The following is a 17,982-nucleotide window of genomic DNA, read 5'->3' on the forward strand; positions in this document are numbered from 1 at the left end:
TTCGCCTAGAGGCGTTCCCATAGTGTCGTAACCGACGCAGTCTCTCGTTCCCCTTCTCGGGGAACCAGGGTTACATACGTAACCCGAGACGTTTAGTCCACTGCGACTGGACAAAACTGCATTTTTTCTCCATCAGCTACTTGTGATGCAGCTTTGTGCTGCCTTCACGGGAACGGGAAGTCAGAGTATCATCTCTAAAAATTTACCCACATGGCGTTTACTGGGTAAACTCTGGAAAATTGACGCTCTCTTTCTAGGTGGAAAAGTGTTTATTTCCCCTTAGGAACACACCGTGAACGTCTTGTTATCGCAGTGGTTACACATTTACAAGATGTCTATGAAGATTCTCAGTCATCCAGGTCATAGTTATCCAACGAGGGTTAAAATGACATTTACAAGAGGGATATTCCGCGGTAGGACTCACCCTGACAGCAACTTCGCTGCCACACCAGCGAGTGACGTGGACCCTCCTCGCGCTGTGAGTCGCAGACAGTTTGTGCCAAAGCGGACATATACTGTAGTTTCAGTAGGCTATAAAAATGTAACGTTAAAAACTTAAGACTTGTCTTGCTCTGTTGGGGATTGTAAGCGGCACTTTATCAGAGGTGCTGAAGTTAACGTGTGTGGAATTATTCCACAGTCTGATCACAGTTAGGTGTTGTCGGTTAGTTTCGTATTCCCCGGCATGAGCACCTCCTCGTCTCATTCAGTTTAGTCTGTTAGACGGCGAGGGGATACTTCCACCGAATCAGTAACATCATGCAGTATAGGGCATGTAGTAAAATATTATGAATTCTCTTTAAATAGGCTAATGACGTTAGTCTCCCATTACGACTTTTTTTATTTACATGTCAGAGAACTCAGATACGTGGGAGAATGTGCAGAAAGTTTTGACCATGAGCAGATAAGTTAGAGTGTTTCCCATACGTTCATTTATTTGTGGCAGCCTGCCACAATATCAATACTGACCGCAACATATTGATTTTTGATTATTATTTTTTTTTTACCAAGCCTATTTAAAATCGTATTTGACGGCAGACTGCGCAGCACATCCTCTCACTCGTCTCTCTCATCCGTCTCTCGCTCTCTCACTCTCTCTCCCTCGTTAACACAGCTGCACAAATCTGTCCAACACAACGCCGTCAATGTCGGAGACCCAGCTAATAGAAGTTATTAGCAAGCATGTAAGGAGCCTAGCTAATAAGGAGCGCTAAGTTAATGTTAGAATACAGCTGGGTTTTCGAGGCTAGCATGCTGTACAGCTGCGCCACAGTTACACTGTCATTCTGTGGGAAACACTGAGTTATGATAAGTTATTAACAGAAGAGCTAATAAAGTCCAGTCAATAACTGAAATAAAACAGATTAATTTATTACTGAGATGAAAAGGGGCCACAAACACATTTGTAGGTTACTTCCCCACAAAAGAGGAGGTAAGACTTAATCATGTGTGTTGACTCAGCAGGGATAATATTAAATAAGTTGATCTACAGGAGAAAAATATTTAAAAGCAATAAGAATGTGTGAGAGCTTCACTACATTATATTCTATTATAATTATATATTTTGAATTGTCACCTGAATTTTTAGACATTTCCACCCTAAATTGGTGCAGAAATTAGGGGAGAAATTTCACCAGAATGCAGGAAAATAAGTGTTTAATACTTAAAATCTTCTGGGGGAGGACATTCACTTGTTAGTTAAATATAATTACTTTTCACATGGCTTTTTTGTTACCTTTTCCATGTTTTTAATAACAATAGTAACAATAAAAAAATCAATAATATTCAGGGCAAATAGCCAACATCTTTTTGATGGGGGGAGGTAAGGGAACTGGATAATGGATAGGGGGGCGCTGGCCCAAAAAAGGTTGAGAACCACTGATGTAGGCCTTCATTTCAGTCTGTCTGAACAGAAAGGAAGTTTTTCCTTGCCTCTGTCGCCTAGTGTTTGCTCTTGGTGGGAACTGTTTGGTTTCTGTAAATAATATCACAGAGAATGGGCTAAACCTGCTCTTTTATGAAAAGCACTATGAGATGAGAACTGTTGTTGTTTGGCACTATATAAATAAAATTGAATTGAATTGAGTTCCTAATGACATAGGTTTCCATAGGATGTTTGGATGCATCTACAAAAGGTACACTCATCATCTTGTTTTTAACAACTTGACACCGATTGTCGCAAATATGCTTCACACCTCTTCCTTTCAGACTGCAGCAGAGATAGTGTTTGTATTCCCCAAATGCCTGTTTGTGCATATTTGATACCTAGGAACCTTTTGCAAGCACTGGTTTCTCGTTTATGCCTGTTTTCACTAATTTGCCTCATACCTAAATCATACCTGAATTTATATCTTTTTTTATGTTCTATAGACAAATTAACAATCTTCATTTAATTTAACATCAGCTTGAAAGCAAATGAAAACACAAATTATTATTCATTTTATTGTAAAAAAAAATTGAGGAATCAAGGGGTTAAAAGATAAGGCTGGTGTTTATTCTGTATTTTTCATATTGTTAGCAAATCATTCTGTGGGGCGTTATTTCCTGCAGTGGATAAATAGACATTTGGAAGGTGAATGTGGGATTGATGGTGTGAGGTCTCTGGCACAGATACAGTATATTGTATTTTTGATACACAGAATCATCTGAGTAGTCAAAAAAAATACTAGGCAGGTGATTGGGTAAAACACCTGTCTTTCATTGGGCTAACTGTAACTAATCCGATCAAAGAACCATATGATGTAGTAGGACAGCCGAAACCAAACATCTTTTCTATCAAGAAAAGCCTTCAGTGCCGTTCTTTGCTCTTCTTTTATTGTAGATATACTCTACAGTTCTGATATAACTGATGCTAGCAGCAGTATCTACACTAACCTCTTTAGGAGCCGCTATTGTTGTTTTCAGTCACTTTGCTTCTTGCTGTTGTCACACATGCCCAGTACTTTTTCACAGGACACTGATTGGTCCGAAACACTGTGGTTCGGCCATAAGCTCATAACTTGAAGCCTGGCGAGATTGGATTCTCACATGATCTCATATGGTCTTCATACACAGGGTAAAATCTCAATAAAAGTCTTTTGTTGTGGCACCTCAGCCATTGTTAGCAAGTTTAATACTCTGTTTGGGTTCACATAAAAAAGTGTTTATTTAAAGTAAAATCTTGCCCCCTGCAGCTTTAAATTATCTCCAAATTTCAAACCCTAAACATTTAGAGAACAGTAACTCCACATAGTGTAAACATACACATGGTCTGTGCTGTCCGTGTTGAGTGCCAGTATAGTAGATTATTTGGGTGTTATTGCTAGTGAGTGGAGTTGGGCTGAGTAAATCTTCTTCTTAGTAATTGGCCCCTTAGTTCTCAGTAATCGTCTTACAAGGTCAGGCCTCACATGTTCATGTTTTCCACTGCTTCTGAGGAGTGATCACACTTACATAATACCATACACATTATACACTGCCTGTTCTTAAAAGCAACCATATATAACTGTAATTATTTGTCCCAAAACATATTAAATTATTGCAGAATTTTGAGTTTTATTTCCATTGTATTATTATTATTATTTTATTGTTGTTTTTTTGAAAGACTGAAAGTTTGAAGTTGCCAATCCTATCTTCAGAAATGATCAACTCATCTTGTAATATTTGTTTATTCTATTAGGTATCAAAACCAGAACCCTCATGAAACGCCACAAGATGCACCTACACCACTTTTCCAGTCACCAACAAAGGTAGAGTCTGTCTGAAGAAAAACATTATTTAAAAAGTTGGGTGTGAGACCATGCTTTAGTGTGTTGTAGGTGTTATATGTATCAATGTTATTTTGTTGAAGCAAAGAAAAAATCCATTCAACTGTGAGGTCATGGCAAGTCACACTGTTGAAGAAAAGGGCCGTCAGTTACTGGACAAAACAGTGAATCAAACCCAGACACAGAAAGAGGGTGAGTTTTTATATAAACATCAGTTTGTGCTATTTTAAAAATGTATTGTGAGTGCAAGTGGATTCCTTTATCCATTGTGAATTAATGATATTATATCATGTGTTATGTTTTGAATTGAGTGGACTTCTTTATGGACAAATCGTGTAAGCAGATACGTTACAAACCAATGTAAGTCTGGTTCTAGCAATTTGTTTGATCCAGGTGTGTGGGTCCTTTAGCTTCAGCAGTTTCAGCCTTCCCTGGGAACAGCATGTTGGCATGAGCAGTGGTTGCATGGCAGTGGAAAGCATGTACTGGCTTGTCATGTCTAACAATTTTATCATCTGATTTCATTCTATTGTTGCAATTTCAGAACACATTTTTAAACAGTGGTACAGGAAAACTGACAAATTACAATTCCACACAGGTCCTTTGTAGTTAACAGTGCTGGTTTAAAAATATTTAATAGATCAACAACCACAGCTATTTACTAAGTCTAAATGACAATGACCTTTCTTATATTTTAATCAAAGTTCTACAGTTGAAGTCTATATTTCTCAGTGTGTTTTCTTTCAGTCACTGTGAAGTGAGCCAGTGAGCAGGGACCACATTTTCCCAGGGCTTGTCAAAGTGAAAAAAGTCCAAATACACAAGGCTGCCAGAGTAGCCAAAGGATTACACAGAAATACATTCCGATGCCTTAATCTGTACTGCATGACTTGTGATTGATGGAAGTATTTCACAAGAGCTATGAAAACAATGTTTTTGTGGGAGAAATGATACGATAAGAAGGAAAAAACCAACACAAATAGTATCAGTTTAGACAGGGAACAACAGTTCAATTGGTTAGCTAATATTTATCCATATATTGAAAAACTTTACCAGTGTTATGTGTGGGAATTAATCAGTTGTACACAACAAACTCTTGAAACAAGCTGATCTTAAAAGCCTAATGGCAAACATAATATTCTAAAATTTGGGGCAGATTGTGCTCTTTAGTCATTGGTGCATGAAATAACAACTTGCATTAGTTATGTACAAGGCACAGGATCCCTGAAAATGGTGAAACAGTAGTTTGAGAACTTAGCTTTCAAATAAACAGTAAAGAGTTTTACAAACTCAGCAAAAAAAGAAATGTCCCTTTTTCAGGACACTGTGACTGTGAAATCCAAACTATAGACTATAGATCTTTATTATAAAGGGTGTAAACAATGTTTTTCATGCTTGTTCAATGAACCATAAACAATAAATTGACATGCACCTGTGGAATCGTCCTTAAGACACTAAATGTATACAGACAGTAGGGAATTAACGTCACAGTTATAAAAGCTAAGAACGCAGACCTTTCTACTGACTCCACCAAAAGAAAGATGCCCAGGGTCCCTGCTCATCTGTGGGAACGTGCAGGGCAACAAATTGCAATGTCTGTTCTGTGAGATGCCTAAGACAGGGAAACAAGAAGGTGAGCTGATTGTCCCCGCAGTGGCAGACCACATGTAACAACACCTGCACACACCAGATACTGATTGTTACTTTTGATTTTGACCCCCCTTTGTGTTAAATTTTTGTTTCTCGCATGTCTGTGAAGTTTTCAGTTTATCCCTTAGTTGTTGAATCTTTTTATGTTCATACAAATATTAAAGAGGTGGTATTATTCTTTTTCGGCTTTTCCCCTCTCTTTTATTGAGTTATATACCCTTTTGTGCATGTAATAGGTTTGCAAAGTGAAAAAGTCCACCCCGGAGGGAGTTCACATCTCCCTCAGAAAACACTGCTCTGAACTGCCTGAAAACGCTCGTTTGTAGTCCAAAAATGTACTTACAGTCCACAGTACTTAACAGAACAATCAGGCGGATACGTCACAGTGTTATATGAAAGAAGCTGTTTTCATTCACAGAAAGTAAATTCACTCACGCAATCTTTTTTTTTGAATGACGAGTTGTGTTTATTGTTCCATGTGCCATGGTCGTGATCACATGAAAGATTAGTTAGTACTTTAACACATCCTGAAGTTTTAAATGTCAAAGTTTTACAGTTTAGAAGCTAATGAAGTTTAAACGTCAAGAGTCACTGTCGGGACGATTGAAACAGGTGTTTCATTCGTCCCGAAACGCAGCCATTCTACCTTATTTAGATACGGCGGGAGGGGGGCAGAGTCCATAGGTTGCAGGCTGGACCACCAGGATGCTCACAGCCAAATAACAGGATCTTCACAGTAGAGCAGGAAAACAGGCTGCAAATGTAGGCCTACTACGCAAGCTATGATGACTTTCACCTTGATATTTTAGCGCAGATGTATACCTAGCTGAATTGCACTGTAGGGGGCGAGAACGAGCCTTCGAACCGGTGTATATGCCTACTGTGAAAATACCACATGAAACATGACGTGCTAACATGGATGCAGCTATGAAGCCGCCGGGTTTGCTTCAAGGAAAATTTATTTTTAAGAAGCTTCCCAATGGTTTTCTCAAGCAGTTTGTGATGCATTTTGGAAACAGGAGATGAGCCCCTGGTCTAATGCGCCACCTGGCTTGATAAACCCGTTCTCAAAGACTTACGGCAGAATTCAAGTGAGCCATTTTAATCAAGATTACAGTGAGATTAATCTAGATTTAAAAAATTAAAATCTATAAAAAAAATTAATCTATGCCCACCACTAATATATATATATATATATATATATATATATATATATATATATATATATATATATATATATATATATATATATACACACAAAAATATTTTGTTACAGATTAATAACTCACCACTCTGAAACTCTTGCTCCAGTCCATGTTGCCAAGCTGGTCGGCAACATGTAGCCTACAGCTGAATCGAAGCTCTTTACGGACTTCTCGCTGACTCGCCCTTCTTTGCTATCGGGTTGGCTAGTAGTCCTTAACAACTCCCAACAAAGATCAATTAGAGGCAAGATGTATCTCTCCATAGCTAAAACGAAGCCTCCAACACAGGGTGAAAAGAGGAGCTGCAGCAATGTGCAGTATGACAAAAATATGGTGTTTTTCTAAAAATGAAACCATGTAAACCTGTTCTGGTACAACAGCTAAAGAAAATGAGTAACCTGAAAATGAGCATAATATGACCACTTTAAGATTACAGACACACTAGTAAAAAATGACAACACAAAACTTAAAGATTTTCTCTCACTCCAAATGGCAGTAAAATTAAACCATGTAAACCTGTTCTGGTACAACCTCTAAATAAGATTTTGAACATGAAAATTAACATAATACCACCTCTTTAACACATGTTAAATTTACTGAAAATAAAAGCAGTTGTAAGTGACTGGACGTTTCTTTTTTGCTGAGTATATGTAAAGCACTTCCTTAGATGCTCAAATACACATTGCAGCAACTCTTACAGGGAACAAATGTTCTCTCTGAAAATGAATGGGAGAGGAAAGAAATGTGAGACCATGTGAGAAGTTTAGAGGGGAAATGTCTCTATGGTGAACCTATAAACAACTCAGAGACATCTGAAACATGACAAGAAGCTCCAACTAGACTTTCCACCCCTGATGATAGACTGGAGTCAAAAGTAATAATATAGGACAGAGATGCAGGGATGCTTGATTAAACGGAGGCTTTAATAGTAATAAACATGATTCTGTGTTTGATGGGTAGCTAGTTGCTGAAGGACACCAGTGATTAAACTGTCAGAATGTTTAAAAGCACTTCCAGAGTTACCTTCATGACAAAAACACAGCGGATGTGTTGTTGTTTAAAATGGTGGTCATTTGTTTTTGTTTCTTTCAGAGCCTTTTCCACCACCTGACCACTGCATTTCTTATGCTAGTGACCTTAAACAAAACTCTAACGATAGCCTGTTCACCCAGAATACATCTGTTCCCATGCTAATGCCCGAATACGGAGCAGTCAGCACCAGGTCTCAGGACTGTTTTGTTGACGTAGACAGGCCGGGAGATACACAGACTAGCTCTGTTGCTCCGCGTGGCATCCTCAAGCATTTGTCCACTTCTAGCTCAACAGACTCCCTGCTCTCTCGTCTGGAACTGCAGAGTCCAGTTAGCCTGGATTCTCCCACTGAGATCTGGATAGAGAGGAAGCAGGTGAGGTTCAGCTCCATAGTAGGTTGGACCGGAGTGGAGTGGCAGGATGGGAAGGAGCTGGGAGAGCACAGTTTGCTGGACATCGACTCCATCACTCCCTCCAAGGCGGGAAATAATAATGATCTTGAGAATACTGGCAGTACATCTCTTGGCACATGTAGGCTTTTACTCATTCAAAGTCAAGTGGATTCTCAGGAAGGTGAACTCATTTGCAAAAATGAGGCACACATCCAAGAGCAAGAAGCTGTCCAACATCAGGTCCTGTGTGGTAAGAATTTTGTTTAAAACCATTGAGTCAAATAAAAGCCAATCAATACATTCATAGACATTTACAAGCATATACAAAAATAATGTTCACATCATCCTGCTTGTGCATGTTCTTGCATGCAGTGAAATATGTGCATTTATGTATGACTGCTTACAAAATGGGTGGAAAAGAACAACAAGAAAAATCTGTTTTTATTTAGATTTTTCTTTAATTTACAGTACGTTGCTTTGGCATTATGGGAAATCTGTCACAAAATTCAAGTCGTCATTTGTCGGCAATTTGTCTACTAATGCCTCATGCCATGTGTTGGACTTTTTCATTAGTTTATTGTGAAATGAAGTGTGACACAGCAGCATATGATTGGGTCTAAAGTGCAGCCTTAATCTACTCATTTTATTTGGTCCACAATTGGAGCTCATTATTTAAGTATTATAATGCAAATGCTGGTGGATTGATAAATTTTACCTTGAGTGCAGAAGCGAAATTGATTCTTAAAGCCACAGTGCGTAGGTGTTTTGTGTTTTAATTGTATATTCAAAATTATTCTGATAGCACAAGTGCAGCAATGAGACAGTGTTCTGTGTTGCAGCCATTTCATTTCAGTGTAACTGGGTCAGATCTGCTAGTATATGCATTGCTGGTTTCCATGCTTTCTAAACTACTGATGGGCACTAAAGTTAAGCAGATATGTAATATATATATCGAGTATTTTATAGTTGTTTGTAACAATTGTTGGTTGCTGTCTTTGCAGATGTCTCTGATCACTGTCATTCGGAGTTCCTAAGCCCTACAGTGTCCGGACTTGTTTCTGCTGAGCAGGAGACAGGTAAGCTGGAGTCGCACCTGGAGACCAAGCCTGAAGAGGACCGTCACTCTGAGACTAAGGCCACAGACTGGCCAGCTGGACACAACATTCATCAACAAAAGCTGCCTGAACATAGCACTGACAATTCTCTTAAGGCCACCTCAGATACCAAGCTGTCATCTAATGGCAGCTCAAAGGGTTCATCTCATGTGGTTTCACCCAAGCCTAGACAAAGACTACTTGGAATTTTTAAAAAAGATAAAGAGAAAACTGCTGGAGTACAGAGTCCACAGAAAGAAGAGGTGAATATATCCAAGCAAAAAGAACCAGGCAACACCCAGAATCTCTCCCAAGGTGCTGCAGATACTACTGTGGACAGCCCTGCAAGTGTCAGACAAGAAGCTCCTCCTTCTGAGTTGACAGAGGTTAGAACACTGCAACTTACAGCACTGCAGAACACTCCGTTTATGGAAACAGTGGCCTTGGTAGATGCAGACACTCAGCAGGAGGCAACAGGAGGTAGAGTTGTTCAGCTTCCAGAGAGACTGTCCAATCTGAAAGCTTTCTGGGAGAGGGAAAACAGTGGTCCCAAAATAATATTTACCAGAGAAGAGACAAGGCACAAAGACATCACCAAGATAGGTATAGAAGCTTCACACGGCCCTCAGAATAACTGTGATGTGGTGAGCATCAACAACAATCTCTCACCTCAAATGACAATGACTGCTGGCAGGTCCCAAGAAAAGAGTTCATCACAGACTGTCTATAGCCTCTTAGTAGATGTATCTAAAGAAGATGGCACATACAGAGCGAATCCAGTCCTCATCTGTGACGAGACAGATGACTCTTTAACAGGTTCAGTAACAGAGTCACAGATTTCTGAGCCGCAGGAAAATATCACCCCTCCCGTATCTTTCTCTGTAGCCTTTAACACTCAGAGGCAAGAGGGGGATATTCCAGTTCCCCTTCCCAGACAGTCCAGTTCCAGTCCCCCAGAGGACAGGCCAGCCAGGCTCAGTGATCTTAAGAATTTCTGGGAGAAGGAATATACAGGACCCAGGGTAATTGCTGCAAGAGTCAAGGAAGCCTCAAGTAGTTCAGTACTCAATCAGCCTGATCCGAGAACATCCTTAGATAGCAGAGAGAAGTCTGACGCACAACTGTCTCCATACAAAAACAGGTCTAATGTTGTCTCGAAATCATCAAAAGTGACAGACAAGGGTTTTGTCAGGCAGAGTCCAGACAAATCACACCTGAGGAGTTCTGATAGTTCTGGGGATGTACAGTCTACATGTCACCAATACCAAGTCAAGGCTGATAGGGAGTCTCAAGAAAGGCCCCTCAGTCCTAGTAAATGTCAATCTCCAAGATCAAAAGACCAGGATGATGAAGTCAGGAGGAGTCCATCTAAGACCTGCCACCCAAGCGTCCTACCTAGAGAATCTTCCAGTCCAAAGATATCCAGGCTGGAAGGCTCTCCCTTGAAAACCTTTCCAATAGACATCAACCCCCAAACTAAGGTTGATGAAGAGCAACAAGGAAAGCTGACACCTGTGCCAAGACAGAGGAAGAGTCCCTCTTATGAAGCAAAGCAGAAAGTGCTAATAGACACTAAACCTAGCAAAGACATCATCTCTTGTCTTCTCCCTTTACATCTAGAGGACAGCAGGACTTATTTTGGTAATGTAAATACACAACAAAGTAGTTTAAACTCCCCTTCTTCATCACAAACTGAAAAAGCTTCAGGGAAGAAGCTGGGGCCATTTACACGCCTTGCTAGATCTTTCATACCTCAGGATTTTCAACACTACCTCGGGCCACAGGAGAAGGCCCACGTTCCTCAATTTCACCAGGAGAAAGCTGCTGCTGCTGCTGCAGAGGATCATGTGGTACACAGACCACAAAGTGCCCTCAGAGAGTTTGTGGGAAACCAAAGTGACAGTCCCACTGAGGGGAATCCTCCCAGAATCAGTTCTTGGATTGTGCACAATAAAGACGGGAACTCCAGCCGAGACATTTCAACCACGGCCTGGTCTCGGGCAAGTTCAGGCAGTGAGCTTTTTAATTCTGTCTTCATATAGATTTCTTCAAGATAATGATTGAGCAATGGAAATCACAGTGATGTTTTTCTTTAAAACAAATCAAACAAAACAAAGCTAATTTTACATTAGTATACTTGCCCTGACAAATTCTTCAATTTCAAAATTATTTTGTTTGTACAATCATTTGTGTTCGCCGACCTTAATTTGTCTTTTGTATCTATTCAAAACTGCAGAACAAATGTTTAGATTTTAGTGGTCTTTTAATCCTTTAACGAGTAGAAAATTATTTAGTAGCTGTTCCTAGTGTTTACTATGATGATAGTATCATTCTTACAGTCTAAACAGATTTACTAAGCATTATACTTACCTGAAATGTTTGACCAAATATAAACCAGCAATGTTCCACTTTTTACTTCCATTGAAACAGAAACATTATCATTTTAGATGGTTGCTTAGTATAAGTAAGTAATCAGAAATTGTGTAACTGTGTTGAGTCTATTTTTCAGAGCAGATTTGGTTTAATATGTGGCAGGTTCTGATGAGACTTCTAGTCCCATCATGTCAGCTCTGAAACCATTATCTTCAAGGAGCATCTCCTCATCCAAAAGTCTGGAAAACCTCACCTCACAAACAAGTAACAGAACTCTTACTTCTTTAATACAGCAGCTGGTCATAAATTTATAATATTGTGTGCAATATTTCAAGTTAAATAATATAATTTTATATAGGAGTAGTATGTAAATAATACAGTCTCATGGCCCCATTTCTTCTCAGGAGAACAGAGGACCCAAAATTACTCAACAGAACAAATTAATCAGAGTGTTGATGAAGGTAAATATCTGGTCCGCTATTTATACACACATTTATCGGGACATACACAGGCTTGGCAATGATTTAATCGTGCAATAAGCATACTTTTGAAATCCAGAAATACTCCTTATGGTCAATGTAAGAGATTCAAAATCATATCTTTCTTGTTTCGTTTCTTCACTTCTACCGTCAGCCTTTATTCGTTCCAGCTCAAAGCAGATGAAAAGCAGTGTGTCAGTGCCTGTTCTTCAGCTGGATGAGGTAAATCACGCTTAACTGACTCTTTGAACTCACACAATAAAAGTATGATATTCAGTATTCACTGCCGTCTGCACTGCAGTTAGTCAACTGATACATTTACCAACTTTACTACTAACATAAGATCTAGATGATTGTTTGCTCTGATTTCTCTGATGTACTTCTGTGACAGATTTTTGTTGTTTTTATGTGTGATTCATGTCTTTCTGTTTTCTCTGATCTTATCAGACGGACAGTGACAGCCCAATTGAGACTAACTTGGGCTTGAGAAGAAACACAGGCAGCTCCATGTCTAACTTAAGTCTCTCCTCGGGAATGGCCTCCATGTCATCTGTATGTTCATGTGGAGCTCACAAGATAATATATGTTTCTGATAAAAATACATAGTGCATATAGATTGTGAGCCACATTTGTGGAAAGTTGAATGTTCACTACAATATAATTTTTCAAACCTATCTATTCAGATTTGTTTATCTTTTGATGATTGTTGAACCAAGTCATGTGGTAAGCACATTTCAGATTAGAATAATTCACTTTTCAAATATCACTATGCAAACTGGATATGGAAGGATAAGGCTGACATTCTGTATTTTCTTATTGTCAGCAAAAGACCAAAAGCAACAATACGACCCCTCAGTACTTTCTGACTCCCCTTCACTGTATTTGGCTCTCAGCTCCAAGCCCATTGAAGGTTTTATTTAAAAGTCATTAACTTAGGTACAAGAATATAATGGAAAACTAGTGTGTTTATAGCAGTATAGTAACATTTGGCATAGTCACTGCAGTTGTTTATATCTGCCATACAATTTGCTTAAAAGACAACTAGAACTGCAAGCAGTTATAAGCGGGATCCAAGCCTCTCGGCATAAGCCACCCCCCCTGGCCCCGCGGAGAACAAACGAGCAGAGTTCTAAATGAAAGGAGCTTGCGGTTATGGAGATCTGAAATGTATGTCTATGGGAGTGTTATTTCATTTCCTATTAATAGCGCCACCTAGAGGCGGATTGATGGCAAATTTCACACAGCCCCTCTGGAGGGAGTGCCAGATAAGGTCCCCAAGTTTGGTGTACATTGGCCATTGCAAACGTAAGAGGTGATATGACATCCTGTTTTTAGCGTTTGCGCAAAAATTTGTTAGCTTATAATTCGGCCGTTTTTTGGCGTATCAAAATTCCCTCTATAAACTTTCTTCAGCTTGGTCCAGAGATGGTCCATGCCAAGTTTTGATCGGACTTGCGGCTTCGGAGGAGTTAATTAAAATAGGTTTTTCAGTTTTCGCGATGTAGCAAAAATAAAGTTTAGGCGGAAATGGGCGTGGCTTATACCAGGAGTTTCAGCTCGATCCCCTGAACGCGTGGATATATGGTTTTTGATATCCGCCTTCGTGAGCGGGAGTTCCAAGCCCAAATGCGTTGACCTTGCTTATAAAGCGCCCCCTAGAGGTAGAAGTGTGCAAATTTCTGCGCCTGAGTTACTTGCAGGGGCTTGTACCTACCCTCTGAGTTTCGCGTCCCTAGCAGTTACCGTCTAGGCTGCAGTGGTGGAATTAGCCTTGCATTTGCAGGTTCCCTAACGATTACAATAGGGTTCCCAGCCCACTCGGACTTGGACCCTTAATTAGGTTTTTCCTTCACTTTCATTTTGATAATTGTACTACTAAAAGAGTTTAAACCAGAGAGCATGGTGTTTTCTCTTTTTTGTGTTATTATGAATGAGCAGGTCAGTGGCAGCATCAGCAGCATTTATCCTGCAGACTGTGGTGACATTGAAGTCCAGGGAAACATCCAGTTTGCTGTCAACTACATCCAGAAACTTGGAGAGTTTCATATCTTTGTGGTGCACTGTAGGACTCTGGCAGTGGCTGACACCAAGAAGACCCGCTCTGATCCGTAAGTGCTTTTTATAATGTGATTTCGAGACAACATTAGTGTGATCAAAATGGCAAAGTACAACAAATAGTAGAACAAAGGTCATATTATCCAGGATTATGGGACCTAATTATCCTCTGGTAGATATCTTAAGCAATTAACAAACATACTCCAGACAGTTCTGGAGATTTATCACCTAAGATTACTACTCTTTTACAGACGTACAGTAGGATTTCCTAGTACTCCAAACCAGGCTCCAGAATGGAGATTTAATTTAACACTGTCAGCAATTTTAATCAGTTTTACAGGAAATTCTTGCATTTCAGTGAGAATTCTGTGGTGGAGGTAAGGTATTTATAAGATGATATCAAATGTTTCCTTACAAATAACACTGTAGAATTTGCTTCTGGTCTTAACAAGACTTATCCTAAAGATATACCAGATTTAGCAGAATAATACAGGCATTTCGTCCTAAAAGAGGATGGGAGGGCAGGGGTAAAGAGCGGTTTATAAATAAGATTATAGAAGTAGAATAGGAATATAAGGCTACTGTCTTTTCACAGGTATGTGAAATGTTACCTTCTTCCTGACAAAACAAAGTTGGGAAAGAGAAAAACCACTGTAAAAAAGAAGACTTTAAACCCCACCTACAATGAAATCCTCAGGGTAAGAATTGCATATTTAGTCTTTTATAAATTTCTCATTACATGTATTTCATATTTTACAAAAATCTTTGCTGCTTTCTTATCCTTTCATAGTTTAAAATAACAATGGAGGTGTTGAAAACTCAGAATTTGAACATCTCGGTGTGGCACAACGACACTTTTCGGCGGAACAGTTTCCTGGGCGAGGTGAACCTGGACTTGTCAGAGTGGGACTTCAGCAACACACAGATAAATGAATATGCATTAAAAACCAGGGTAAAAGCTTTGTCTGTATGCAGACAGTGTGTATTGTGGAAGGGATTTGATTAGAGATTTATTTACCTCAGCTCTCTTTCAGGTCTTTCAGGTCTCAGCACAAACCGCAACACTGTCTCTCTCACGTCTGATAGACATCAGAGGACAGATGAGAGTCGCCCTGAGATTCCTGCCGCAGACGTCTGACAGTGAGCTGATGACTCCTCAGTTTGTTTAAATATTTTTCCTTTCAGATTTGAATCACTTATTGTGGTCTGACTGCATCCATAGGCAAGAGAACATCTAGGACGGAGACTGGTGAGGTGCAGATTTGGGTGAAAGACTGCAAGAATCTTCCTCCAGTCAGAGGGGTTATTATTGACCCATTTGTGAAATGGTAGGATGTCCTGCAAACTGTCAGGTCACTGATTATCAAGACCCAATTGTGTTCAAGATTCAATAAGTAAATCAAACATTATTTTAAAAAATAATAATTAAAATACTGACAAACTATGTAATATAAGAAATAATCCATTACATTTTCTATTGTCTGTTTGCTCATTCAGCCTGAAGCAACAGCAAAGACTCTGTGAGGAAAAGTGAGATTGAATGTAAATAAACAGTCTGTGATTCTTACTGTCAGAGGGAACGATCATGAACTGTTCACAGTGCGTCGGTTGTACTAGTGACACAACCCATTGTGGGTATTGGAGAGGGAGTGGGGCGCTGAAGCGCACACGACCAGGGGAACGAGCTCACGGAGCGACCGGCCCGCTGCGGATGGTCGGTGATCGTTCCCTCTGGCTGGATGAAGTCTGACACTCTTCAGTATTGAAAATAATAGCAATAAAGCATGCTGTCAATATTTCACAAAACCCCCAAAATTTCACAAATCATGCTTTTAGGGGAGCTGATGTCTTAATTAGGGGAGCTAAGCTCCCCCTGGCTCCCCCATAGTTCACACCCTGGTTATATGGCATATTTTGCCTATATTTATTAATGTGATTATCTATTTCATAATGTCTTATTTATTATGTTTTGTCAGGTCTGTCCAAATGAGTAAATGCATTTTATCTCATTCTCTTCTTCTGCAGCAATGTACTTCCTGACAAAAGCCAAAAAAGCAGACAGAAGACACGGGTTGTGAAGAGGACCGCCAACCCGATGTTCAACCACACCATGGTGTACGACGGCTTCCGACCAGAGGACCTCAGAGAGGCCTGTGTGGAGATCACAGTGTGGGATCATGACAGACTTAACAATCACTTCATCGGTGGTCTGAGGCTAGGGCTCGGCACAGGTGAGACTCCACTCCACTGTTACTCTTCCACCTTGCATTAAAGTGTGATCTGAATTTGGATATGATCAGTTCAGATCATAGAAAAAAATCAAGATCATGAGAAAATTTTCTTTGCAAGACGTGTAAAAATATAACCACAATAAAAACACAATAAGATGAATGAAGACATTAGAAGTGCAACATATGCAATACACAATACAATAAAAGCAAACAGTAAGAGAAGGCATAATATAAAGTACTTAGCTGTGCAGCAGAGGTCTATATAATAACACTTTTAATCACTTTCTGTCAATAATAAAAACATCTTCATATATAAAATACAGTGTTTGTTGCTCTTTCTAGCATATTGCCAGAGTGTGTTTAATTTCTTGTCAATGTAAACACAAAAGGAATATTCAGCTGTCCACAGTTCTCACTTTGTGCCCTTTACCAATCTCTGAGGAGGTAGAAGTGATGTCAGTAACCATAGCTTGGTTTTTTAGAGATGTTCAGTCTCAGAAAGCTAACATAACACCATTGTACAAGTGACAACTGTGTCATTTGTGAATTTAAGAATGTGCTTGTCCTTGTCCTTGTGACTCCTACAGACACTGGTGTAGAGAGGAAACAGTAGGGACAGGACACAACTCTGTGATGGCCTGTAGAGGACATATTACACTCTGAGATCTAGAATTGTGGGTTTAATGTGTGATCTGAGTTTGGATACACTGTCAGGATAATGAACAAACCTGACATATTATTGTATTTACACCATTGTTTACATATTTGTGTCCACTCACACTCCCATCCCAGTGAGGGATGTTTGTATTTTCATTATTTCTATGCCTATGTAAGACATGCAGACTGCATTTTAATACCAGGGTCTCAAGCATTTAATCATTTTAACATGACTTTCAGTGATTACCTTCATATTAATAAGATGATTTCTATGCCTTTCTGTACAGGGAAGAGTTATGGGGTGGAAGTGGTTTGGATGGATTCAACAGCAGATGAAGCAAATTTGTGGCAGAGGATGTTACAGTGTGATGGTGAATGGGTGGAGGATGTTTTACCTCTGAGAATGTTGGTGGTGGCAAAAAGCATGTCAAAGTGAGACTGTATAAAATGTGTTGATAAATGTGCACTGCATGTACATTTGAATGGATCTACAAACAATACACTATAAGTGGAAGCGTAGCTTTAGTGAGTAATGTGTATCTAACTAATGATCATTGTGTGATAAATGAATATACACTGTGCTTTAGTTTGTATAGTCCAAACCACATGTTAAATGTCATCACAAAAGTTAGATTTCTACCAATTATACAAAATAGGGCAGAGGATACAATCATACAGTTAGAAAACATACAAATTGTTTTGATCTGAAGATATATTTGATCTGAGCACTAATGATTTGTATATAGTCCTGTTGTTATATAATGTGACTGTTGCAACAAGCAATTCTATCTTCAATAAACAGGATATTAATGTGACTTGTAATTTGGTGTATAATAGTTCATGTGGCACCCCAGCAGCCTTAATGGTATGAGTAAGGGTTCTTTGCTGCATGTCATCCCCTATTTTCTGCCACCTTTCTCTTTCTGTAGCTCTCACTGTACAGTAAAATATAATCTTTAATATACAGTATCTCACAAAAGTGAGTATACCCCTCACATTTCTGTAAATATTTGATTAGATCTTTTCATGTGACTACACTGAGGGAATGACACTTTGCTACAATGTAAA

The 17,982-nt window shown here is 39.3% G+C and overlaps 1 protein-coding gene across 9 annotated transcripts in view; it reads left to right on the plus strand.

The window, feature by feature from the left end:
- The window catches only part of sytl2a (synaptotagmin-like 2a), a 44,536-nt gene extending 26,807 nt beyond the window's left edge, over window positions 1–17,729 (plus strand). For 5 of the 9 annotated variants that reach the window (XM_046040750.1, XM_046040752.1, XM_046040751.1 and 2 more), the window contains 15 exons: window positions 3,659–3,728; window positions 3,830–3,938; window positions 7,694–8,275; window positions 9,027–11,132; window positions 11,655–11,756; window positions 11,897–11,953; window positions 12,126–12,193; window positions 12,419–12,523; window positions 13,910–14,079; window positions 14,622–14,724; window positions 14,817–14,978; window positions 15,061–15,166; window positions 15,249–15,354; window positions 16,052–16,257; window positions 17,202–17,729. In XM_046040750.1, the coding sequence (XP_045896706.1) occupies window positions 3,659–3,728; window positions 3,830–3,938; window positions 7,694–8,275; window positions 9,027–11,132; window positions 11,655–11,756; window positions 11,897–11,953; window positions 12,126–12,193; window positions 12,419–12,523; window positions 13,910–14,079; window positions 14,622–14,724; window positions 14,817–14,978; window positions 15,061–15,166; window positions 15,249–15,354; window positions 16,052–16,257; window positions 17,202–17,350 (4,201 nt within the window). In that variant the 3' untranslated portion in view covers window positions 17,351–17,729. The remainder of the gene's footprint in view (window positions 1–3,658; window positions 3,729–3,829; window positions 3,939–7,693; window positions 8,276–9,026; window positions 11,133–11,654; window positions 11,757–11,896; window positions 11,954–12,125; window positions 12,194–12,418; window positions 12,524–13,909; window positions 14,080–14,621; window positions 14,725–14,816; window positions 14,979–15,060; window positions 15,167–15,248; window positions 15,355–16,051; window positions 16,258–17,201) is intronic. The other 4 variants (XM_046040756.1, XM_046040757.1, XM_046040755.1 and 1 more) reach the window with 4 other exon arrangements.
- Window positions 17,730–17,982: the final 253 nt, after the last annotated feature.

The sequence above is a fragment of the Micropterus dolomieu genome, linkage group LG23, assembly GCF_021292245.1.
Source record: "Micropterus dolomieu isolate WLL.071019.BEF.003 ecotype Adirondacks linkage group LG23, ASM2129224v1, whole genome shotgun sequence".
Classification (NCBI taxonomy): Eukaryota; Metazoa; Chordata; class Actinopteri; order Centrarchiformes; family Centrarchidae; genus Micropterus; species Micropterus dolomieu.